This window comes from Macaca fascicularis, chromosome 17, assembly GCF_037993035.2.
Source record: "Macaca fascicularis isolate 582-1 chromosome 17, T2T-MFA8v1.1".
Classification (NCBI taxonomy): Eukaryota; Metazoa; Chordata; class Mammalia; order Primates; family Cercopithecidae; genus Macaca; species Macaca fascicularis.
In genome coordinates, this window is record NC_088391.1 from 68589780 (window position 1) to 68615773 (window position 25994).

General features: G+C 39.2%; 1 protein-coding gene across 22 annotated transcripts in view; it reads left to right on the forward strand.

Annotated features, from left to right (window-relative positions):
- Positions 1 to 25994, forward strand: part of SCEL (sciellin) — a 111888-nt gene that overhangs the window by 33675 nt on the left and 52219 nt on the right. For all 22 annotated transcript variants that reach the window (XM_005586042.5, XM_005586043.5, XM_045376899.3 and 19 more), the window contains 4 exons: positions 1365 to 1430; positions 18690 to 18770; positions 20937 to 21002; positions 23053 to 23112. In XM_005586042.5, the coding sequence (XP_005586099.3) occupies positions 1365 to 1430; positions 18690 to 18770; positions 20937 to 21002; positions 23053 to 23112 (273 nt within the window). The remainder of the gene's footprint in view (positions 1 to 1364; positions 1431 to 18689; positions 18771 to 20936; positions 21003 to 23052; positions 23113 to 25994) is intronic.

Genomic DNA, 25994 nt, shown 5'->3' on the forward strand with positions numbered 1-25994 from the left:
CTTAGTTCAGCTCTGCAGTGGCTCAGAGAAGAGACCTACTTAAACAATTTAAAGCCTGCTTTCCTGTCTGCCTTTTCTTCTGTAGTGCATACTGTTCTCATCTGAATATCTTCAGTTTTCGTTCGTATCTTGGTCTTTCTGCTTAGCTATTGCTACCAACTAAAATTATGACCTAGTGATGTGAGGACATCTTTCTAATTAAGGTTAGAACTGAAGCTAGTGCTGCTATGATACTCACTTACGCTTTCAATATTCTTACTTGTCAGAGTTTTCTATCAGTTTCTTTTCTTTCTTTCTTTCTTTCTTTCTTTCTTTCTTTCTTTCTTTCTTTCTTTCTTTCTTTCTTTCTTTCTTTCTTTTTCTTTCTTTCTTTCTTTTTTGGAAATGGAGTGTGCAATGGCACGATCTCGGCTCACTGCAGCCGCTGCCTCCCGGGTTTAAGCAATTCTCTGCCTCAACCTCCCGAGTAGCTGGGAGTATAGACACATGCCACCACGCCCAGCTAATTTTTGTATTTTTAGTAGAGATGGGGTTTCACCATTTTTGCCAGGCTGGTCTTGAGCTCCTGACCTGGTGATCCACCTGCCTTGGCCTCCCAAAGTGCTGGGATTACAGGCGTGAGCCCCTGCACCTGGCCCACAGTTTTTAAAAAATTATATTTTGAGGCTGGGTGTGGTGGCTCACGCCTGTAATCCCAGCACTTTGGGAGGCCCAGGTGGGTGGATGACCTGAGGGCGGGAGTTTGAGACCAGTCTGACCAACATGGAGAAACCCCATCTCTATTAAAAAATACAAAATTAGCCAGGCGTGGTGGTGGGCACCTGTAATCCCAGCTACTTGGGAGGCTGAGGCAGGAGAACTGCTTGAACCCGGGAGGCGGAGGTTGTGGTGAGCTGAGATCGCGCCACTGCACTGCAGCCTGGGCGACAAGAGCGAAACTCCGTCTCAAAAGTAAAAATAAAAATAAAACTATATATATTTTGAGTAGAGTATAAGATTGTTATTTCTGTTGTGAATAGTTCAGACATGCAAAAAATAGGGAGAATAACATGATAAACATACATGAATTTACTATCTAGATTTAGCAATTGTCATTATTTTCCAGGTTTGCTTTAGATTTATTTTTAAAAGAAACGTCCACATTACTTAGTGCCAAAGGAAATGAGAAAAGAAGTTTACTTGGAGGAACAGATAGCCTAGAATATAGGACAATTACTTCCTACTTCATTTATGAAATAGTGTTCATTTTACTTCCAAGGCTTGGTATAATCTCACTGTCTTTTTAACTGTCAAATTATTTTCAGACATGTGGGTGGGATCAGCCTTTCAAGCATTGTGTTTATTACCGTGTCATTTCTTAACAGGCAGTCCTGGTTTCCACCGCCCCCTCCAGGTTACAATGCCTCTTCAAGCACAGGAGCCAGGAGACGGTAAGGGAACGGTGTCGGGCGTAATTGCTGTGCCATTAGATGGAAGAACATGTCAGACATCTACAACATATAATTGTGGATGCTTTGGGATAAATTGGAGGCAATCTCGTGAACTCTCAGCTCTGTACTGTAGGGTGTCCAGTGGGAGTAAGGTCAGGGCTACAAGTACCCTGGTAGGACATCTGACAAACTGCTAGGAGTAAGTAGGTGGCTGCATTAGATTGCTAGGGTTACTTACAGCCAAAAGAAATGAGTGCCACAAACTGGGTGCTGCAAACTGCCACAAAGTGCCACTGGGTGGCTTAAACAACAGGAATTTATTGCCTCATAGTTTTAGAGGCCAGAAGTCCATAATCAAGGGTTCATCAGGGTTGGTTCCTTCTGAGGACTGTGAGGGCTCCCCTAACTTCTGGCGGTTTCCTGATAGTCATTGACATTGCCCAGTTGGTACAAGCATTGTTCTGATTGCTGCCTTCATCTTCACATGACCTTCTCCCTGTGTGCACGTCTGAGTCCAAATTTCCCTTTGTTATGAAGCAACTAATCATGTCTATCCTACTACAGTATGACCTCATCCTAACTGAACTAATTACATCTGCAATGACCCTACTTCTAAGCAAGGTCACATTCTGAGGAATTGTGGATTAGGACTTCAACATGTGAATTTTGGGGGCAGAGGGGACACAACTTAATCCTTAACAGTGACAGCAGGAGAGAACAGAGTCAGGCATCAGACAGGGGTTCCGATGTGGGCTCCTGGTGCCCAGCTGTCTCCAGGCTGTGCAGAACCTGGAGAACTGGATGAGGTTATGTGTGGCAAGTTGTTCATAAATGTTAAGTGACAAATGAATATTTTCTAATTTTTTTTGTTGTTGTTGAGAGTAATAGTTATAACTAAATGATAGATCAGGTGGAGGACACCTTATTCTACAATTTTCATGCTAGAAATGCCAGCACCAATTCAATGTAATAAATATTTAATAAACACTGCTGTGTGCCAGATATTATTCTAGGATCTTGGGATATATCAGTGAACAAAACATGGAACCTACACTCTGGTCTTTAAAGAAGCATGCTCTATAATCAATATCATCACTAACTCAGAAACAAAAACAGGTCTTCTATTTAGTTTACTTTTCAGGTATCCAAAGATGTTTTTATGTCTCAACTTCTAGAATATTTTAATGTTTCAATGGGATCAGTTTTTCTAATTCTGACTATTGGAAAAGAAAATTTTATTAAACTATGTGCTCATTTAATATTAGATTGGTTTATTTTATAAAATTTTCATCTACCCTGCAGACTTCTAATGTCTCTTTCATTTCCAAGTTATGGATATATTTAGAAATACATGTATTTTGAAATAATTTGAGTGAGATCTATAAGGATGTAAATAAACTCTAGTTGGTCAATAGAAAGAGCTCGAGTTACTTTTTTTATACCTATCATTACATCTATCTATGTATCTATGTATCTATGTATCTATGTATCTATGTATCTATGTATCTATCTATCTATCTATCTATCTATCTATCTATCTATCTATCTATCCTATCTCTATCTGTTTGTCTATCTGTCTACCTATCTATAACTAAATCAAATTATATTTCTATAACATGTTGAGCAGTCACAACTTGGAGTCACATTCACCAACTGTTACAATGTTTTATTTTAGAACCTGCTCATCTACAGATGACTTCCAATTACATGAACTTCCATGTATGAATTACATTTGGAGTTTAAAACATTCTTTCCCCTCAGGCTGTTATTAGATACTTCCCTATGGGTGATACCTTTGATGTAAGGAGTTATCTAAGTGGGGAAAATGTTAACTAGGAGTTCTCCTAGTTATTATTTTTTCTGAGTATTGTTAAGATTCATCCATTTTTGTCTTGATAGAGAATAACTGGTACTTTTCTTAGATCTATTTATTACTTATTTTTAAAATAACTTCATATTTTGTCCTCAACTCATCATTCCAATTATTCATTATTCCAATATCATTATAAAAAGCAACTGGTTATATAACAGGGTAAAAACGTGGAAGGATTATTCATGAATTAACATCTCATGCTATCAATGCCTGTTGAGGTTGTGGATCTGTTTTCACAGAGCTGATGGGGCTTGGCTCTCTGCCCTCCCTCACGATTATGCATTGCTGGATGTGATTTACATGGGAGATGAAATGAGTTACAATGTTCCTATTTCTGATTCTTGGCTCAGATCCATAGCTCTGGAACTAAGGGAAAGAGGAGATTATTAGGCTAGGTTGATCAATTTGTATATCCATTCCTTTTTTAGAGTCACAGATTATTAATATAATGGCTAAACGAAAAGACTTCTCTTTGAGCATCAAAAATATGTCATGCCAAGCCTTCAGGGGAAGGAGAGAATAATAACAATATAGCAATGCCTTTGATTTCTGAAGTGCTTTTCTTTGGAAAAGCTGAAAGTACAGCTTCTGTTTCTCACCTTTAATGCCAGTGCATTCCCAGGGCTGAGAAACAGCCTTTTTAGTAAATGCTGAAAAATAGAAGCGATTATTAAATGATGAAAGGGAGTAAAGGCTTCACAAAGATATCTTTGTTCCCAGAGGAGCCCAAAGAAAATGAAAATAGGTCAAAAACAGATAAAAATGGGGGGCTATGATTGATAACACTAGCTAATAGCTCAATGTCAAACATTTCCCTTTATCTTTCACTAATACACTGGTGTTCATCTCTCCCCCTTTTCTCTCCCCTCCCATCTTCTCCAGAAGAATTTTCACTTAAGACTGACACCCTTACTTTTTCTGTTCTTAGTTTTGCAAGCTTTTTTTCACCACCTAATCTTTCCCTGAAATTTCATTTTCTCCCATACATCTTTTTCTGTGCAGCACAATTGAAAAGACCATCAAACTCCCCTGTCATCCAGGAATGAGTCCTTTTCCTGGAATTTCCTCCCTTGACCTCTCTGTAGCCCTTAACACCATGGGTTATCCCATCTCTCATTTGTTCCTTTCTTAATTTATACTATGGAAGAAATCAAGTTCAGATTAAAAACTTGTGTTATATTGTGTTTTGATTAAAATCTATTACAAGCACAATGTAAACCACACCCAAAAGGCCTTAAATTTTTTTTTATCAACAGAAGAGCTCATAATATCATACCTTTGTTTAAATGTATATCTATGCCTATAACTATGTTAGTCTATCTTTATAATTAATATATCTATTCCTATATCTACATCTATACCTATACTTACAGAGAGTTTTTTTAAAATTATCATATTTTATAGCTAAAGAAAAAATGAAATTTTCTGAGAAGTGTCATTTTATGTATGGTATACATTAGTTATGCAATGAGAGAGTTCAGACCTGGGTGATCAAACAAAATTTTGGAGTTAAGACTTGAATATCTTTGAAAGCCTCTTGTCCTATTTTTGTAAATGTTCAAGAGAGTAGCTGTAATTCATGACAGCAAGACATGGCATGTAAAATTTTTAACTTAAATAAAACCTTTGGCCCTTCTAGTTGATTTCCAAGTTTGCTTCTTGGTCATTGTGATTTCAACCATTGGGATATTGATGTTTTCTGTCTTCTTTCTTCTCTTGCTAAGAATGGAAATAACCAATACAGTGTTTTGAATTATCAAGATATGCCAAGCAGATTATCCTTTGAAGTCTTCTCATCAGAGCATGTTTTATTTTCATTTTAATCAAGACTGAATCAGAATTTTAGCTTTATAACTGCTGTTCCTTGTTACATTCCTCTGTCTCACTCCTATCTCTCTGATCAAAGTCCTGCTTCACTGGTTTCCCCATTTTCCATGTTCAAACCTCTTCCATCTTAAAAAATATAGCTCCTAAAAATTTGATAGCCTAATATTACAAACCTACTCTGCTGACACCCTTCCTCTCTTTCCATCTTAGCCAACGTTCTCAGAAGAGTTGATGCTGCTTTTCATCTCCATTTTCTGGTTCCTATCACCATTAGTTCATGGAAACAGCTTTCCCTAAGTCACTGATGACATTGTTCATATCAGTCTGTATGACCACGTCACCCTTCAAAGGGCACCACTGACTCTTTATGCCCTTATCAAATCTCTCTTGTTGTGTTTCGAGAACCAGCACACTCCCCCAACACACTCTTCTGGATTTTCTTTCTTTTTCGATTTCTCAGCCCTTCTTCCTTAGTCTCCTCAGCTTCCTCATCATTTTCTACCAAGCCATTAAATGTTGATGCTCCTAAAGGCTCCAAGTCCCTCTTCTCTTCTCCTCCTGTTCTGTGCTCTGCCTTTCAACAGCAGCATCCAGATCCAGGGTTTCAGTGGCCATTTGTGTGCTCTCCACTTCTTTGTTTATATCTGCTCCAGATCTCTTCTCTGAGTTGCCTTTGGGTAGCCCACTGCCCACTGTCTCAAAGACATGAGAAACTCAATGTGTTCAAAATGAAATCCATCCTTCTTCATCCTAACCCGGTCTCCTATCTCATTCTCCTGTAATGATAGTTTAATGGGAATAACGTTGACTCTCTAAATTACTTTGGGCACTATGGCCATTTTCACAATATTGAGACTTCCTATTCATGAACATGAAATGTTTTTCCATTTTTTTGTGTCCTGTCTGATTTCTTTGAGCAGTGGTTTGTAGTTCTTCTTGAAGAGGTCCTTCACTTCCCGTGTTAGCTGTATTCCTAGGTATTTTATTCTCTTTATAGCAATTGTGAATGGGAGTTCATTCATGATTGACTCTTTGCTTGCCTGTTGTTGGTGTATAGGAATGCTAGCGATTTTTGCACATTGATTTTGTATCCTGAGACTTTGTTGAAGTTGCTTATCAGCCTAAGAAGATTTTGGGCTGAGATGATGGGGTTTTCTAGATATAGGATCATGTCATCTGCAAACAAAAACAATTTGACTTCCTCTCTTTCTATTCGAACATGCTTTATTTGTTTCTCTTACCTGATTGCCCTGGTCAGAACTTCCAATACTCTCTTGAATAGAACTGGTGAGAAGGAGCATGGCCATGTGTATTAGTCTGTTCCAACACTGCTATGAAGAAATACCTGGCACTGGGTAATTCATAAAGGAAAGAGATTTAATTGACTCACAGTTCCACCTTGCTGGGGAGGCCTCAGGAAACTTATGACCATGGAGGAAGGCAAAGGAGAAGCAGGGGCCTTCTTCACAGGGTGGCAGGATGGAATGAAAGCAAGCAGGGGAAGATACCAGACACTTATAAAACCATCAAACCTCCTGAGAACTCACTCACTATCACTAGAACAGCATGGGGTAAACTGCCCCCATAATCCAATCACCTCCACCTGGTCCTGCCCTTGACTCAGGGACCCATGGGTACTACAATTCGAGGTGAGATTTGGGTGCGGACACAGAGGCAAGCCATATCACCACGTTTTGATCTGATTTCCCTTCAGTATTTCACTTCTGACTTACCTCTGTCCTGTTCTCTCACTTCCACACTAAACCAGCTATAGTTTCCTTGATGTGTCCAAATGCCACTTGGATAAAGTCTTAGTAAAGACATGGGATGGTGGGAGTGGTAGCAATATATTGCAGAAGCCTACACCAAACTACGTAAAATGAAATATTGGAAATCCCTGTTCATAAATTCCTTGGCCATCCCTGTTATTGGGCATTTCTTGTTGGCTGGTATTTCTCTGCAGGCCTTCACCTGCTGCTGTTTTCCTCAACAGCCCCTTTCTTCCACCTTCGCTCTCCAGCCCCCAGTTCCTGTTAACTACTTACACTGGGGAGATTAGCTCCTTTCTTCCTGCGCTAGCCTATCCTTAGAGAATCTTATTGTCATAACCAAACACGATGACATATTCACTTTTGAGAGGCATTCTATGCTACTTTTTAAAATTAAATTTTTCTTGTGTTATCATAAGTTGAATATTCAGCCACACCCACACTTAAAACATCAAAGCTATCATGGACCTCTTTGTGTTCCTTACTGTGTTTATTTAATCATCATTGCAGTGAGTTCCAAGGATTAGGGTGCTGATGGAGAAAAAAGATATGACCATGAGATGGCAGAGGCATACCACAAGCCTAATTTGGCTGGTGCTTTCACAGGCTTTGCTTCTGAGGGAGTCACTTGCCACATGAGAACCTCCAAAGACAACTGCAAAGAGACCATCACCCAGCAAGGGAGGAGGGTGAAGGGACTCCGGGGAGAGGAGGGATCAGAGAAAGGGCTTTCATGTCTAGGTGATGTCACTCAGCATCATGATGGGAGTCCCAGAGCAGAGAACTCTGAAAAGTGGCAGCAGCTTTATAGCCCCAAAAGTTGGAGCATATGAATGTACAAATAACCATACCATAAGATCAACTGTGAGGGCATGAGAAGAACATCAGTCTTCTCTGGGAAATCTGATGTTGTAGGAAGAGCTTCTAGCAGGGAACTCAGAGATCAGGTCCCCATAGGGGTGTGGGATTTGGGGGAAGGAGAGAGATTACACAACGCTAGGTTTTCAAGCCCAGGGTGATTTTAAGCGTAGTAATGCCACTAATCAATGTGGGAAGAAATAGGAGCAGAATAGGGAGTACACAATTGGTCTTAAGCAGCTGACACTCTGCTTTGTGTTGAGCAGGTAGAGCCTGGGACACTGGCGGGATATATTTGTATCAGTGATTCCCAAGCAAAGATAAACACCTAGAGGGGAAGAAGGAGTGTGCTCAGGTAAAAGGCAGTTTCTGAAGATCCAATTTGGGGTTGAACCCAAGGATTTAAAATGTAGTATCTTTATAGAGTAAAGACACCTGTTGAGAAAATATTAAATGAGAAGAAAATGGAAGTGGAACTTTAATGTGTGTCTATACATCAGGTGTGGTGGGGGGCTAAGGTTGCATGGTAAAGGTAAGGTGTAATGAGAGGTAGATAGGGTGAAGGCAGTGTGGGTCAATGGATTCTACCATCTCAAACCAAGCCATCCTTCAAAAAGTCTGGCATGAATTTTACTTCCTCCCCAAAGCTTTCACACCCTAAGGTGTGACTTTTGTCATCTGGACTCAGAAGGCTTATTATCTTCGATTCTCATTTAGCAATTAACTGTGCATTACTTTGACACATCGCTTACTATTGCAGTGTACTCATCAACTAAATGGCATCATCTTATAACTCTTTGAATCATCAAGTAAATTTATCCATAGTAGTTTGTCAATAAGTACATATTGACTGATTGATTATTTTAATATTTCTTCGTATCTACTAGACAATGAATTTCCCTCAACCTGTTATCTTATTTGTCTTTTTGTAGTTGTGCTATATTCTATGTGCTAAGTAACACCTCTCTCTCTCCCTCTCTGTTTCTCCCTGTCTCTGTGTCTTTCTCTTTCCAAAACAATTGTCGAGCTCTCGCTATGTGCTAGAGAACCACTTTGCTAGATGCCAGGAGTACAAAAAGGAGTACAGAGAGAAAACTCAACTTCTAGCAGGGAGTCATTTTGAGCCAGGATTGTTAAACATGAAGGCTGGCCCTCACCAAGGGAGGGTCCTCGGGAATATGATAAACACAAAGGTCAAGGTAGCCACAAAATATGTGGAGTGTGGAGAGGGAGGCAGTAGACATTGTATCTGGAGTAGAGTAGGCTCAAAAGAGGCAATGCCAGAGGTAAGCCTTAAAGAACGAGCAAGAGTAAGCCAGATGCAAGGGGGAGGTATAGATAGAGGCATTTCAGGCAGAAAGGAGAGGAGGAGCGAAGTTCCAGTGCCAGAGAATACGGGGTATATGGGCATGTCTATGTGAGCGTATTTGTAAGCGTAGAACGATGGGCTTCCCATCCATGGGACATTCTCTGCATTTATCCTTTATCAGTTATGTTTAGTGATAGCAGGAAATCCAGCAATTCCAAATCTGATGTTATGTGGGAAAATGTCTTTTAATGTAAGACCCTATGCGCAGATATCCACTCATAATTTGTGGTGAGCCTAAGTACCTTTTTAGAATATCATGTTTCTGTTTTAAGAGTTAATGTTGTGCTGTTAGGTAATTTGAGCTCTGACCATATGCCGTAGATTTGGAATATGTACAAAAGAAAGTGCAAGTGTCATCAATGTAGAAAATTACTAGAAAGTCAGAGCCATGTTCCCCTCTTCCCACTTCTTTTGTTTTATGATATGCCTGAAAGCCTGAGGCAAAGCAGTGTGTCAGCAAACACTTGGGGATGTCTTCATTTTTCAAGTTCTTAAACACTTTCTTGTCTCTGAGACTTTTAAAAGAGTGGTAACATTTGCCGGACGTGAGCCAATGGAGGGAATAATAAGAGCCATCTGGAGAAATATTCAGGTTCATCACAAGGAACTAGAGATATAACAGTTCTGGAAAGTCGAATTTCTTTCTGATTTCAGAACCTACCATTAAATTTTTGTATTCTGTTTATGATAAATTCAAATGATTCTGACTGTGTATTTAGGTGACTTGGAGATTCAGTGGTTAAACGGCATGTAAAGCTCATTTAAGAACCTCATGGAAGCCAAACTAAAGTACTTGCTTAACAGACAGTATGAATATTTATGAATGTTATTCATTATTCTCATTAAGGAACAATAATGAAGCCACCACTAGAAATGAATGTGCTTTTTTTTTTTCTGGAATCATTTTTAAAGATAGAAAAGGAAATAATATTTGATAAAATTAAAGTAGAAACGCATCTAGGAAAATTACCATATAAATATTTTCTACATAATTTCTCATCCTTATTTGTTTCGACCTCTTCTCCTTCAGTGGTTATTTCACTTCCTGTTAGCTGATTGGTAGATTTGGAGGAGGAAAAAAATATCCTGATTGAGAAGTGAGTTGCCATGGCAACCTTGCACTACAGTTATATTTTTCTGTCTGTAACTATAAATGGTAAAATGTAACCTTTCTAATTATGCTGCAACATTTTTAACTCTATTGGTACCAAATCCTCTACAAAGTTTGATGTCATGCTAAATAAAAGCAATACATCCATCTCATTTTTATATCAACAAAAAAATCTTTATATTAACTGGAATCTCTTTTGTAGAAATTAAGATTCTATGACACGCAATAAAATATCAAAATACAGAATTTAAAAATCTTACCTGAATGCCTAGATTGCTCATTCTAAACATTCAAAGTAATTAAAATATTAGCCTGAGTTTAAGTTTATTATGTTTAAATGTGTAGTTTGAACAGAATAAGGAGAAACCTAATTCAGAATCTGTAAATGAAGGTCTTAACATTTATCATGAATAATATTTTCTTCAGTCCTAGGGGAATAACTTAGACAGTCCCTGATTTCCTAACACTAGTTTGAAGTAACTCATACCTTCAAACAACAAGTACAAAGCATCCCTGCTTTGCCCAACCCAGATTCCCACCTCCCCTCCCTCTCTTGGAACCCCTGTTGCCTCTGCCCCTGGCAGAGGACCTCCTGGAAATATGAGAAAGCAGGGAAGCTCCAGGTTCAAAAGTAGGATAGAGAAAGAAGCTGTGAGAATCAGGATACCTAGGGTCAAGCACTCTGTCAAAAACGTCACCTTGCTCCGATCATAAAAAACAAATAATTTGATTTAAAAAAAAAATTATTTCACCATTTAGTAGTATTGCTGAAAGTTCTATCGACTAGAGATTGTAAATTTCACCTCAATTATAAGCATGACAGGTTAAAGGGGCTATCTCTGGTCATTCAAATCTTAGTGTCAATTATATAAATCAGGTTTCTTTCCTGCTAAAACTGGGCAGGATTAGAGCATCCTAAGGGAATGGAGGCTTGCATTGTGTGGAGGGGAGTGGAAGATGGCTTTGGAGGAAGAAGATGGGAGGCAGGGAGGCCTGACTATGAAGTATAGGTGATGGGGACATGCTGTGGCATAGGGTTTGGGAGAGGACAATGGGAGTGGGGGATGGGGGTGAAAGGACCAGCATTTTGCTTGGGACTGTCTTCATACTTGGCAGCCCGTCTTTGTCCTCTCATCTCTCTGTCTCCTCTCTTAGCTATATGCAGAATGTCATATAAATGGAATCACCCATGACATACACCCTTTTCATATGTTTGCATGGGTGTGTTTGTCATCTGTGTATCTTCCTTGGTGAAGTATCTGTTAAATTTTTTCTTTTTTTTGAAACGGAGTCTCACTCTGTTGCCCAGGCTGGAGTGCAGTGGTGTGATCTCAGCTCACTGCAACCTCCGCCTCCTGGGTTCAAGTGATTCTCATGCCTCAGCCTCCTGAGTAGCTGGGACTACAGGTGCGTGCCACCATGCCTGGCTGATTTTTTGTATTTTTAGTAGAGACAGTGTTTCACCATGTAGGCCAGGCTGGTCTTGAACTCCTGACCTCAGATGATCCTCCTGCCTCAGCCTCCCAAAGTGCTGGGATTACAGGCGTGAACCACCCTGCCCAGCCCAAGTATCTTAAATCTTTTGCTGATTTTATTTCTGCTGGTTTGTTTACTTATTGTTGAGTTTTGAAATTTTTAAAAAAATACATTGTGCTTGGAAGTCCTTTTTCAGGTATGTGAATAGCAAATATTTTTTCCAGTGTGTGACTCGTTTTTCAATTCTCTTAACGATGCACTTTTCAGAGCCAACATGTTTTTCTAATTTAATGAAATCCAATTTATCAAGTTTTGTTAAATAAATTATGTTTTTGGTATTATGTTTAAGAACTCTTTGCCTAACTAATGATCACAAAAATTTCTTCTGTTTTCTTCTAAAAGTTTGTAGTTATATGTTTGACATATAGATGTGTGATCCATTTTGAGTAGACTCCTTTTTAATGTGAACATTTTTTTTTAGTTCACTTGGTAATAGTTGGAATATTTTTATGTCTTTGAGAAAACATCTAAGGACAAAAAGCTGCTATGACTTATCAATACTTGAATTTGTGTATCTTTGTATCTACTGACCAATAAAAGTTGACTCATGTTCTTATAGAGCCAACTTACATTTAAATTTTATTAACCACAACAGCATCTACATACATTTGAAAAGCACAGTACATGAACGTCAAGGTACTTGTGGAGTTGAGGATTCCTTGCAATAGCGCCACCCTCCCTCAGTCATGTAGTGGTTTACCATCCACAGATCTGGGCCAATCTCTTCCTTTTATAGGCAAATAAGCAGAGTTTCGGAAGGAATCAGAGCTTTTTCCAGAGTCAAAGAGAAAGTTGGTGGCAAAGCTAGTCTAGAATCTAGAATCTAGATCTCTAGAATTCTAGTCCAGTGCACGCTCCATTACTAGGTTACGGTTTACTGACTGGCCACTAGAAAGCGAGGCATCATTACAGTAACCACTCTTTTGAACAAGGCAAGGAAATATTTCAGATCAATCAATTTTTAATAGATTTGCAGTGAAAATACCTGGAAGAGAATTGGTTGTCTACAGTATGATATAGAGAAAAAAACAAGGATTTAACATCAGAAAGACCAGTTTGAAACCCTGGCTAAGCACAATGAAAAGGGAAAACAAAATTCACAGGTAAATATTAGAGACAATGATTCTTTGTTCAACCTAGATTTGCGCTGCAGTAATAGACATGTTCACACAGCCAGACTAGAACAAAAGTCACAGAGCCAAGCATGTTATGCAAAAAAGCCATGAGGAAAGATGTGATCTTTGCAGCAGCATATGGAAATGAAATAATATAGACAGCTTTCTTTACAGTGTTATTTCTTTTAGCTTTGGCCTTTGAGCTACAGTCTGCAAGTGTTCACATATTTCTCATGAAATCCACCTTTTATATTCCTGAAAGCTCATCATGATAGCCACTAGTGTGGTGGCATAAATCCTGCAGGAGCCTTGAGGTGTCTGGGAATGGGCGAAGGGGAGAGCCAGGGTCAACTTACCCGAGCTTAAACATCGCATCTCAAAGCAGAATTCAATGAGGATCATTCCAATGAATGTCTCTTGTTTCCTTCTCTTCAAAATATTCTGGCCACAGCTTCCTGCCTCACTCTTGCATTTTAATCCCCCTGCTTGGCATCACATCATGCTCCTGGCACGACATGAATGACTCTTCTCATTGCCCGCCCCACCCCAGGGCTTGAGTTCTGTCATCTGTGGCTGTCATTGCAGTGATGCAAATGAAAGCTCCTTTGAGGTAAATGGAAGTCAACATGGCATCGCCTGGCTCCTGGCCCAGCAGGGGTGTAAATGCATCACCCTCGGAAATAAACACACTCCTCCACTTTTCTTGGCCTTCATAACCGCACATCCATCTTTCTCTTTCCTGTGTATTCTCCAGACCATCTCAGATCTATTTCTACTCACCTCTACTGCCCTCATCCATGCAATGCATATTTACCCACCTCTTTGAGGCCCTAGACATTTTAAAATGGAAGAAATTGAGTATGTCATTAACATGACTCTAACATAAGTAAAGTTTGGCACCATCCCATTTCTACTTTTTGTAATCCTCCTTTCCACCTTGTTACCTCTTTCCTGCCTGTCCTCAGACATCTAGTGTTCTGTACAGCCTCATTATTACCCAGGACTGACCGTCTCCTTCCCTCTTTCCTCTGCCTCTGGAAGGAAAGCATGTAACCAATGAATCCACATAGATATACTAAAGACTCTAAAGACTAAAGATCACTTGATACATACACCCAACACAGGCATATTCTCTGAGAAAAGAAGATGGTAGCAATACAAACAAAATACTGTGGAATCTGCCCCTAAGCCAGGATGGGAAGACTATTTCCATGTAAATTGCTCTTCCAGAAATATCACACAGCACAATGACTCAGCCAAGTACCTGGCACCTAGTAGGTGTTCTGTAATGGGATTGACAGTGGATTTCTCCTATGAGGAAGCTAAGCTTGCACAGATTTTGAAAGTTGCAAATCCCTCTTTGGTACCTATTTCCTTCCTGCCGAAGAAATACAGCCAATCACTTCCTCCTTCATTCTTACGTCATACACAATCCTAGTACTTGGGATATAGCTGTCCTTTTAGGAACTTTCAGTCCAGTGTGGGAACAGAATATCATGTGTAATCCAGAATAGCGTGGTATGTGCTGTAAATAGGGTTGTTATGGGGGAATGTAGGGATGTACGCAGCATGGCTTTGGATATCCCTGGAGATAGTTACTCCTAAGCCAAAGTCTGAAGGGCAAGGAGAGAATCAGGGAAAGGGAAGAGGGAGGTGCTCCACAGCGGGGACAGAATATAGTGGGGTGTGTTAGTAAGGGTAAGAGTTTGTCACATCTGCAGCTCTGGGGTCATGTGGGGTGAAAACAACAACCACTACAGCAAAAGACACTTACTATTTCCTGTGTGGAAGCCAAGCATGCACACCCTCTTCTGGCTTCAATGTCACCTTCAACATGAGAGCCAAGAGACCCACCATGCTTGGTGCTCCACTGTCCATCACCCACAGCCTCGTTACCACTCTGCTGAGAGGTCTCAGGACTCATTTCATCATGTCCTCCATCCCTATGTCCATAGTCCCTCACTGAAACCCCAGTCAGGTCATTTCTTATCACCCGGACCATCTCCACAGAGCTCTGTACCTCCCTGAACCTGACCCAACCTAATATCACACTGAGCTCTCAGACCCTTCCACTCCACCTTGCTGAGCATGTCATTTGTCATTGCCAAAATCCTCCACTCTTCAGCCTCCCCTCTGAATGATCTCCCACCTTTTTGTTGTGCTCTTCCAGAGGACCCTGCTTCCACAGCCTCTCTCTCAGCAAGGGCTGTTTTCCCTCTGAACTGACCTATCACAGGGTCTGGAGGAAGGGAGGGGTCTGGTTTCTTCTCATCACCACCTCCTGTTAATTTTAACTCCCGCCTCCCTGAAACTCTCCATCTCCTTTGAAGTCATGCCCTTGTGAGCTTCTCTTCTTCACTGGAGTCATCTGAAGGTCTCTGAGACACTCATGCTCATTCTTTGAATACTTGAGCACCAGGTTCACCATCTTTCCCAAACCCTCCTCTTGTCACAATGCTTGGCAATTTCAAAATCCATGCAGAGCATCCTTCCCCTCCCCAATCTCTCACTTTTGTGACCTTCTTCCCAATGATCTTGTCCTTCCCACTACTGCAGCCATTGATAGATCTTGCCCTGTAAATAACCACACACCCTACAAAATTACAAGACTTCTACTTCAAAGCTTTCCCTCTCTGGCTCCTGCTTTCTATCTGTCCAGCTCACTCTCTTCAGTCCTTTAATTCCAGGAATTCCTCAGCCCCACCACAATCACCAGTCCATTAATTCTACCAGTTTTTTCACAGTCCCAACCACTCATATTCTCATTTCCCTCTATGCCCATCTCAAACTCCACAGCCCCCATTGTAACCCTTCCTTGCAGACCCCTTCCACTCCCTTGCCATCATTCTCTTTGTTGCATTCACTTGGCTGAATTGTAAATGTGGCTAATGGTAAATCCAACTCTCAGTCTATTCTGTTCCTCCTCCCCAACTAGTTGAATATGGCAAGAGGAAACAATGCCAAAAACGTGATTTGTAACCCCTTCCTTGCAGACCCCTTCCACTCCCTTGCCATCATTCTCTTTGTTGCACTCACTTGGCTGAATTGTAAATGTGGCTAATGGTAAATCCAACTCTCAGTCGATTCTGTTCCTCTTCCCCAACTAGTTGAATATGGCAAGAGGAAACAATGCCAAATAACGTGATTTGTAACCCCTTCCTTGCAGACCCCTTCCACTCCCTTGCCATCATTCTCTTTGTTGCACTCACTTGGCTGAATTGTAAACGTGGCTAATGGTAAATCCAACTCTCAGTCTATTCTGTTCTTCCTCCCCAACCAGTTGAATATGGCAAGAGGAAACAATGCCAAATAATGTGATTTTAAGCCCATGAGTACTAACCTCAGCTGAGCGATTGGTATGGCCCAAGGATCCTTCAAGAGACAGCACAGCATGTGGAGAGTTTATGCAGCCAGACTTTCCAGTTTAGATTCCGAGCTCTGCCCCTTATGAGCTGCACCATCATGAGATATTTATCTTTATGTTCTGTGCTTCAGTGTTTTAATCTGTAAAATGGGAAGAAGAATAATACTTATGTCTGGGATTGCAGTGAGGATTACATTAGTTAATATACGTAAAGTGCTTAGAAAAGTTTCTGGCACATAATGACCCTATATAATGGTACATCATCATCATCATCATCATCATCATCGTCATCATCTTATTACATTTCCTGGGTCCACTTACTCTTCTGCTTGCCTAGAAAACCATTTCACACATTTTCTACCCCTCTTTCTTTCTCACACAGCCCTAACCCCTACTCAACCTCCTCACTTTGAATCAATGATCTTGATTACTATTTTACTGAGAAAATAGAAGTAAACAAAAGAGAACCTTCTCCACTCTGAGTCAATGAACATACCCCAGCTATACCCATCTAGTTCTTTCCCTCTTGCTGCTATGAATGAGCCCTCTGTACTTCCATCTAAGATCGGCCCCTCCACTGTGCCTTAGGTCACATCAATTCTCAAAGTCATCTGTCTAGTAATTTCCCCTCACTCTCCTGCATCAGTGATTCACTGGATCATTCCCATCATCCTATCTACATGCTGTAGTAACCTTCCTCAATCCATCAACCTCGAAGTAGCTACCTATTTCTCTCTTTCTTCTTTACTGCCAAACTGCCTCAATGCCTCTATCTCCTTGCTTCCCATTTTTCCCTAAATCCACTCGTATAATGGCTTGTTTGTTTTGTTTTTGTTTTTCCCCCCCCACCCCGCCACCATCGTTCCATCAAAACTGCTCTTATCAGGGTTACCAAAGACCACTCTGTTGGCCAAACCAGGGTAACTTCCCAGTCCTTGTTTTTATTTGATTAACAGCAGCATTTGAAATGGCCAATTACTCTTTCCTTGAAACTTTTCTCTCTTGGCTTCTGGGATACCACGCCCTCCTATTACTCTTGTTTCCTTCTTGGCCACTCCTTCTGATTCTTTTGCTGTTTTCATCTCATATTCTTGACTTCTAAATATTGCAGGGCCTGAAGGTCCAACCCCTGGCCGTCTTTTTGTCTCTACTTACTCTGACTTCCTTAGTAATCTCTGCCAGTTTAAAACATAATAGCATCTCTAAGCTAATGATGGCTGTATTTATATGCTTTTTCTCCAGATAGCCTCACGGCTTACTCTATTTCTTCCTACAGGTCTTGGTTCAAATTTCACCTGACAGAGAGGCCTTCCCAGTCCATTCTAAATAAAATAGTCTTCCCACCCCATCAGTCTATATCTCCTTATTCTGTATTATTATTATTATTTGCACAGCACTTTTCTTCTTCTGACATATATTTATTTGTATATTGAAAGCCTTTGAGAATGAGGACATTATCCAGCTCACAGAGAGCCTTGCACATAGAAAGCTACCAATAAATGTTTGTTGAATAAAAGCACAATTTCATTCAGTCCTGACAATACCCCAACAATCCTATTAGAAGGATTATTACAGATGAAGAAACAGAATCAAGTTAACTCATTATCACACAGCTGGCAATTCAGGCAGCCTGACTGCTACCCACATGCTTACCTACCTTGCTACGGAAGCCAGAAGGGTACACAGGATCAGAGGGTTCTTTCACTAGGTACAGAGTTTATGTTGAGGGCAAATAGAGAACTGCTGGGGTGGTAGTGGTGGGGAACACATGGGAGTGACATACCCTAGTAAGGTGCTGACTCCATCCAAAATGTGCACATAATTGCCCATCTCCAGTTCCTACGTCATTAAGTCCTGCCAACTCAGAGACTGCCGTGGTGCTTCATTGGAAAGTCTAGGCTGACAGTAGATTATATGTATGCTTTGTCAGCATCAAACTGGCCTGTGCTGACAATATTTAAGTCAGATTTAGTTAAGAGCTTCAAATCAATGCTACCTTGAGGTCTCTGAAATTAAAGCCTTTTCTTGCTGTTTCCATAGCAGCCTGATAGTTGACATAATCCCCAAAGAAGCTTATGTTAATACCCAAGGACCATTTACAGTTCTCATGCACTGCTGACCTGAATGCCATGACTAGAGCTAGATATACTAGCAAAATTTTGAGCTATTTAAAGAACATAGGATAGTCCAAACTATAGTGAAAGAGGATAGGGTTTTCAAGAACCTGATTAAATAAACTTTTAAAATACACGTCTTTTAAATATTTGACTTCTTTAAAGTTTAGTGCTCCATGGATTCTGACCTTTCAGGTACCTCACACATGGGGGTTGTAAGATGCAAAGGATACTTTTATGTAGGTAATAAATGCATTCAGTTAATAGATCTAAAATTTGCCATGTTTCCATGGGGAAATGAACTGCTGTTTTCTGTTTTAAAGGGAACCAGGTGTTCACCCTCCAATACCTCCAAAGCCCAGTTCTCCTGTTTCTTCTCCTAACCAGCTGAGACAGGATAATAGGTAAGACCTAGTACTCCAGAATTCCTTGACAAAATGAAGTTCAAGGGAAATGAAAGCAAATGGATTATGACCCTCTGTGTGCAAAGCATGAATGTTTTGTGTGCACATTCCCTAAAGAAGCATCTGTAGAACTTTTTCTAATTTTATTTCCCAACACATATGTTTATTTATGTTTGCCTTTGAATACTAATGGCTAACTTGTCTTAAGAAAATAGCCTTCAGGATAGAAATGGAACAATATTCATGTTCAGAAAGTGTTTGTGCACAGGCTTTTTTATATATTAGTTCCTAATATGCAAATATAAATACATATATATATTTGGCCTGTAGTATATATAATATAAATATAAACCATATTAAAAGTATATTTTTTGTTCATATTTGCTCCAAGTGAAGTTTCCCACTAAGAGATACAGATTCTGATGAAAGATGTTCTTGAAACTTTGTGTTACCACTCAAATCCTTGCTTATGTTAGAAATACCTTTGGGTAGTTCTTTAATCTTTTTTTTCAGTGAAGGGATTTGTAATTTATTTCAAAACTATCACAAGTTTTGAAAGATGTTCTAATTGACTTGTCTCTGAATCAGGAAAAATAGACTTGCTTCTCAGCTTTGAATCTCTGTCACTCTATAATTAATACTTGGAAACAAATTCAGAGATCTGAAACTCTTCCCATGTGTTACATTTAAACTGTTTAATATATCTTGAACAATTTTTCGAGATGTACACCCCACATTTCCATTATTATTGTGAGATTAAAAATGGTAACTCAATGAAGATTGACTACATTAGATCTGCTTGATTGCCTACTGTTGCTTCTTTTGTATTTTTGCTCTTTGATGGTTATTTTTTTGACACCATGTAAGACACAATTATGAAACTATTCTTTAATAAGACACAACTATAGAACTATTTTTTAGTAGTCACAATTATAGAAATTTTCTTCATTAAGAGGGTAACTTCAGTTAGAAAGCTTTGACTGGGCAGCAGGACTATGTAGCAATAGGTGTTAAAACTCCAGGTTTGAATTTCTGTTCAGTGAAACTGCACAGTATCTTTGAAATTTTGTCCTTAGGATGAGAACATAATTTTTTAAATTGAGTCAAGAGAATATTTCTTCACTGAACTAATTAAAATATAGATTAGATTTATAACTTTTTGTTTGTATGATGGTTATAATGATCTCTTAAAAATATCTTCTCAAGCTTTTTAATCTTACATTATTTTTCCTCTAACATTTCTAGTATTGAGTAATTAAATACCAATTTGAATAGAATTTTTTAAGGGGCTAAAATTAATTGGCCTTAGTACCACCGACATTCTAATCTATAATCAGCATCACTAGAACTACCAGCTTTTTTAAATTTAAAGGAAGCCAAATTTCACAGGAACTTACTACTCAAATTTCTTTATTCCACCAATGATCTAAAAAATAAAATTGGGACAACTTGCATGTTTTTTAAAATCCTGACTACTTTAATCACAGCAAGATTATTTTAATGAAAGAATATGAAATGGAAGTGTTTCCTATGTAATTAACACATGTCCTCAGGAGTACAAAAAATAGTTGAATGTAGCTTCTTGAGATCAAGTAGGAATGTATAAGTAGGTCAACCAGATACTTTTGAAAAGAGTAGAGAAAAGTCTTAAATTGTGCCAGAACCTAACATAATAAAATTTAATTCTGTCAGCTTAGTATGGTCATTCCCAATGTGGTAGGTGTACTTGAAACATAGACTTTTTTTTCCACCTTATATTAACAAATATATTTCTTGATAGTATTCAAATGGGTTAATTCTTTAAGCAAAAAAAATCTCTTTGATGCCCATAACAAAAATTAATATTTTAAAATATTATATTGTTATCTAATAGAGATAAGTATGAAAATGCTTTATTGATGGAGAACAAAAAATCAACATAAATGTATTTAGAACTTATAAGTCTAGATATATCCAGTGGTTTACAAATATGCAATAAAGATAGATTAAATTACAAACTCATTATACTGGAGTTCCTGCCAACCCAAAGAGTTTAAGTTTGTTATCTCAGGTATGGTTCCAACAAACACTAATCTTTTTGTACATAAATTTTTAAAAATAAATTTAAATTTATCAAAAAAGTGTCTTCTTTTCTGACTGATATAATCTTTAACTTTGAAAATATAGGCAGATACATCCACCTAAACCGGGTGTATATACAGAAACCAACAGATCTGCTGAAAGAAATATAAGGTAAACTGATTTCTATCTATATCTACATAACTGTAGCAATGATAAAGTATGCTTTCTCAGCACATTTAAAACTGCAAGGCAATTAATAATAAGGTAGACAAAATCAATTTTCCAACTGACTCCAAAATATCAATAAATGTTTTTGTAGGCACTTTCAGAATTTTGTTTCTTTTAATTCTATCCCAAACTTTCCATTAAGAAAACTACCAAAATGGTGTGAACAAGATAACAGGATAAGATCAAACCCACTAAAGGCAGGAGAGCTTGCTCACCTCTTTATTCCCAGGACCTGCTCTGAGGTCTATCATATACTTGGTGTGGATGTATAAACAAAGAGGTGGAAATAGAGTTGTTCAGTTAAACTTGTGCTACAAAAACTTTGTCTAGTGTTGGCTGAACATAGACATGTCCAACTCCTCCTACGGCATCAGGAAGGAGCACATTGATGCCATTTGGTAAAGGGACATTCACCAAATGTCTTGGGTGGGGGTAAGGTGGCATTCCCCAAATGTCCGGTGTCCTGATTTACACTTCTCATTTATACTTGTTGTCTTGCACATCCTATTTAGTCTAGCATTTGTTCTGGATGTGTCTTGTTTTTCTCCCTTTTTTAAGGAAAAAAATATTTTTTTTTGAAAATAGTTTTTAAACAGTGCTATTTTATAGGTCTATCAATGTGATAAACTATTTTTTCAGTCAAAAGATTTTTATCACTGAAAAATTATCTTGAAATTTAAAACTTATATCCTTTTCATCTTTTATATTATCCCCGTTTGACTCTCAGAAGAGTCCCATTCTAAAAGACACATCACATAGATTCTTTTCTTTGGAAAAAGTCGTTTCCCTTGTTCCGAGGAGCTGACGGCACCACTCTTGGCATTCCCCAGCCTGTGTTCTATGTGCCACAGGATGTCAATGCATGTTCTGCAAAAGAAGAGTTCAGTGTTTCATTACATTTAGGAAACACAATTAAATAGAGTTTTCTGCCACAGAACTTTTCAGAATCTTTAGTGTGCTTATGTGTATTCCAAATCAGCAAAAGTCGGTTACATTTCCCAACTTGGCTACAGAATCCTTTCTTCATGGAACCTTATTAACCCTCTGTCTATGAGATGCTGAGTTCTTTTCTTTTTTTCTTTCTTTTTTTGGACAGGATCTTGCTCTGTCACCCAGGCTGCAGTGCAGCAGAGAACTCATAGCTCACTGCAGCCTCAAACTCCTGGGCTCAGGAGATCCTCCTGCCTTAGCCTCCTGAGTAGTTGGGACTACGGGCACAGGCCACCACACCCAGTTAATTTAAAATGAAATTTGTATGTGGAGATGGGGGATCTCTGTTGCCCAGGCTAATCTTGAACTTCTGGCCTCAAGGGATCCTCCTTCCTTGGCCTCCCAAAGTTCTGGGATTACAGGTGTGAACCACCACACCCAGCCCACAGTTCTTAATTACTATAAGAATTTTCCTAACTGTTCCTTTTATGATCCAGGGATATCGGCATTGATCTGATTTGGAATACACAAGCCGTCTATGTGCTCAGGTGCTTCCACCTATTCTAGAGTCTGAGAAGACAAACATTTTCACCGCTACAGGGTGAAAAGGAATAAATAATTGTATCTGATACTTAATGCTGCTTGGCTCTGGTGGAAAACCTTTTGAACTCACTTCTGTGTTTACTTGTTAGTTAAGTGGATTTTGTTTTCTATGTCTTATTTGTAACATAGAACCTGGGAGCTGGCAATACCAGTTTTCAGGAGAAAATGTAGTTATTTCAGTGAGCACTAGATGGCAGAGCCAACACCCAGGTGGAATAACAGAGGGAAGTGTGTGTGTGTGTGTGTGTGTGTGTGTGTGTGTGTGAGAGAGAATGGGGGATGTGTGTGTCTCTGTGTGCCATGAGCTGACATAACAGAACCATTTTGTCTTTCTGTTAAACTCAGTAATTCCTGAACACCACCTATTTACTTTATTTACTGAAAACAAATGAGAAATTTTAGCTCCTTCAAAAAATAGCTCCTCTGTCACCGACCTGTATTTATTTTTCATTGTTTGAAGGAGTCAGGATCTTGATAACATCGTCAAAGCGGCCACTTCACTTCAGAGAACTGACAAAGGGTGAGATCTCCGAGCTTTTGAGCTTGGGTTTTATCTTCTCTTGTGTTTCAAAAATGCTTAACCATACCTTTAAAAGTTCCAAATAGGAACAAAATCCTAGTGCTCTATATTGTATGTAATTTAAAATAAGAAAGCGTCAGTTTCTCTAGATGAGTACTCCTGAATAGTGGATGGTGCCGACATTTACAGACACTCTTCCAACTCTGCCCCTTTTTCTGGCAATTTTACTCACCCAGTGACCTCAGCTGTCAAGCCTTATTCCACATGTCCAGTCCTGTTGCTGGTCCAGATCTCTACTTATCTCCTAGCACCCCTGCTCAGGCTGTCCAAATTCCTTCCCAAATGTGCTGTTCCTGACTTCTCTGTTCTCGCATTCCTGCAGACTCACCTTTCTGGAATAATCCTTGATTCTTCTTTCTCCTTCCCCCTAGGTAGTATCATGCATGCTTGAATTAAACATCTAAAATGTTCCTCATGTGTACACAGACTTCCTCTAGTTTAAACCCTCATTGACTCCTGCACAGATTATTAGAGTAGCTATCCAGCTTTACTTACATTCTTCAGGCTTTCCTTCCACTAAACTATTATTTCCCATCAATGCCAGAATTTTTCCAAAGATTCTGCTCAATCACTGAACCAGATCCTCATTGCCCATTCAATGGCATATAACCTCATTCAAAGCCCTTGCCAACCTGGCTCCAGCCTCACATTCCAGTTATTTCTGTTTTCACTCCTGTATTTATCCCACATTCATATCAAGGGAAACCACTTTCTCTCTGTAGTTTCCAAATACTCTGGCTTTGTTTATACCACATGGTAACCTTGCCCAGTCTCAAGCCACCATGCCAGTCCATCCAAGCCCTGCCCATTGTTCAAGATCCGGATCAAGTGGCACCTTCTCTGTTGTCTTCCCTGAGTGATCCAGTGAGATGTGACTTCTGCCTCTATAAGCAATTAGAGTTGCACTATTCATATTTTATAAGACTGAATCATACTCAGTTTTGTTTCCTGTTATTTGCATAAATGTGTTACCTTCTCTGTCATCTCTATAGTCTCTCAGGGCAGATGTTTTGTCTTATTTGCCATTTACATTGTGTGACATGATGCTTTGTACAAAGTAGGTATTTAATAGATTATGGTAAAATCATAATATTCCATTGTTTAAATCCAAAGCTCTCAAAAAATATTCCTTGTTTAATAGATTTTAGTAATGCTAAGAGTGTTGTTAGAGATTGCAGTCTCTGTCAAAAGAACTGCAGAGAAGAAAATATGACACTTGGCTTTTCTGTGCAAATTCATAAACAAAATAGGAGCTCTGAATCCAGATGGAGTCTATAGAAATTGTCCTGAATGTTTCATTTCCATGTCTTCTCTCACTGAGTGTCTAGATCTCTAATTTTATTGATTTATTTTTGTTGCAGGTAATATTTTGTTTCCAGTAGGGATTAGACAGTGGTTTGGTGGGTGATCAGGATATCTGAGAAACAGCTAAGTGAGTGACTCTGAAGGGAAATTATGGTTTGGTGTAAACCAAATAAAAACCATGAGAGAGGCAGTTAGTTTAACTTTCCTGTCCCTGCTCCCTAGCCATAATGCTCAAATTCCACAGCCAGGTACATTTATCACAGAGAGAAGTTGCTGCCTGACATGGATCAGGAAAAATGTTCGTAGTAGTCATGATAGAGTATTGTTACTTTGGGCCATCCACAGGGAGTAGAAATGGCTTTCATTATCCGAGCTGCTCTTTGTGAAATGGAATGTTACTGCTATCTGATTAAGAGCATTTAATTTGTTACAAATGCAATGGTGAAACTTAATATCCAAAGCTTTCATCAATTTAAAGTCATTTTGAAAGCTTAAGTCTTTTATTTGGAATACAGTATCCATTTTATTTAATTTGCCACAGAGCGTCTTCTCATGATTTATGCTAATTTTCTTGGGATAAAGCAACTCCAAATCCTGATAATCTCATCATTGTGACTCATGCCAGTCAGAAAAGTCTGGGGCTAAGATTTATAGAACTCGTGGGTTTGCTCCTTCCCTTGGGGACATGAACAGATTGTTAGTCTCAGAGTTAGTGGGTAGAATTTCAAGCAAGAAACAGTAATGGGTTACTGTATCAAGGGACTGGGTAGTGTTTGTCACACGCAAGGATAGAGCATTAATCTTTTATTTTTTCTTTTTTTCTTTCTTTTTTTTTTTTTTTTTTTTTTGGTTAGAGGTGGCAACTTTTGTATTTCAGTATTTATTATCAGGCATCAATTCTACCATTGATACCTAAAACTATTTGAAAGGATTCATCTATGTACTGGCTGTTAATTTAGGGTCTCTAAGAGGACTACCCTCAGCAGCTATTCTTGCCTTAGTGTCCTCGTGCCAGGCATCTTCAAGCACATAAGTGACTCAGCAATTGCATCTCTCTGAAGGCTAAGTCGAATTCTTGGTGTTTCTAAGTGCAATTAAAAAACAAGTATAGCAAGCATTTATTAGGCTGGGCATGGTGGCTCACACCTGTAATCCCAGCACTTTGGGAGGCTGCGGCGGGCAGATTACCTGAGGTAAGGGGTTCGAGACAAGCGTGGCCAACATGGTGAAACCCCATCTCTACTAAATCTACAAAAATTAGCTGGGCATGGTGGTGCACACCTGAAGTCCCAGCTACTCAGGAGGCTGAGACAGGAGAATCGCTTGAACCTGGGAGGCGAAGGTTGCAGTGAGCCAAGATCATGCCATTGAACTCCAGCTTGGGCAACAAGAGTGAAACTCTTGCCTTTAAAAAAAAAAAAAAAAAAAAAAAAAGTAAAGCAAGCATTTATTAAACAAAAATTTTAGTGTTGACAGGGCATTATTTATTATAATGGCCCAAATTAATCAGGAATTTA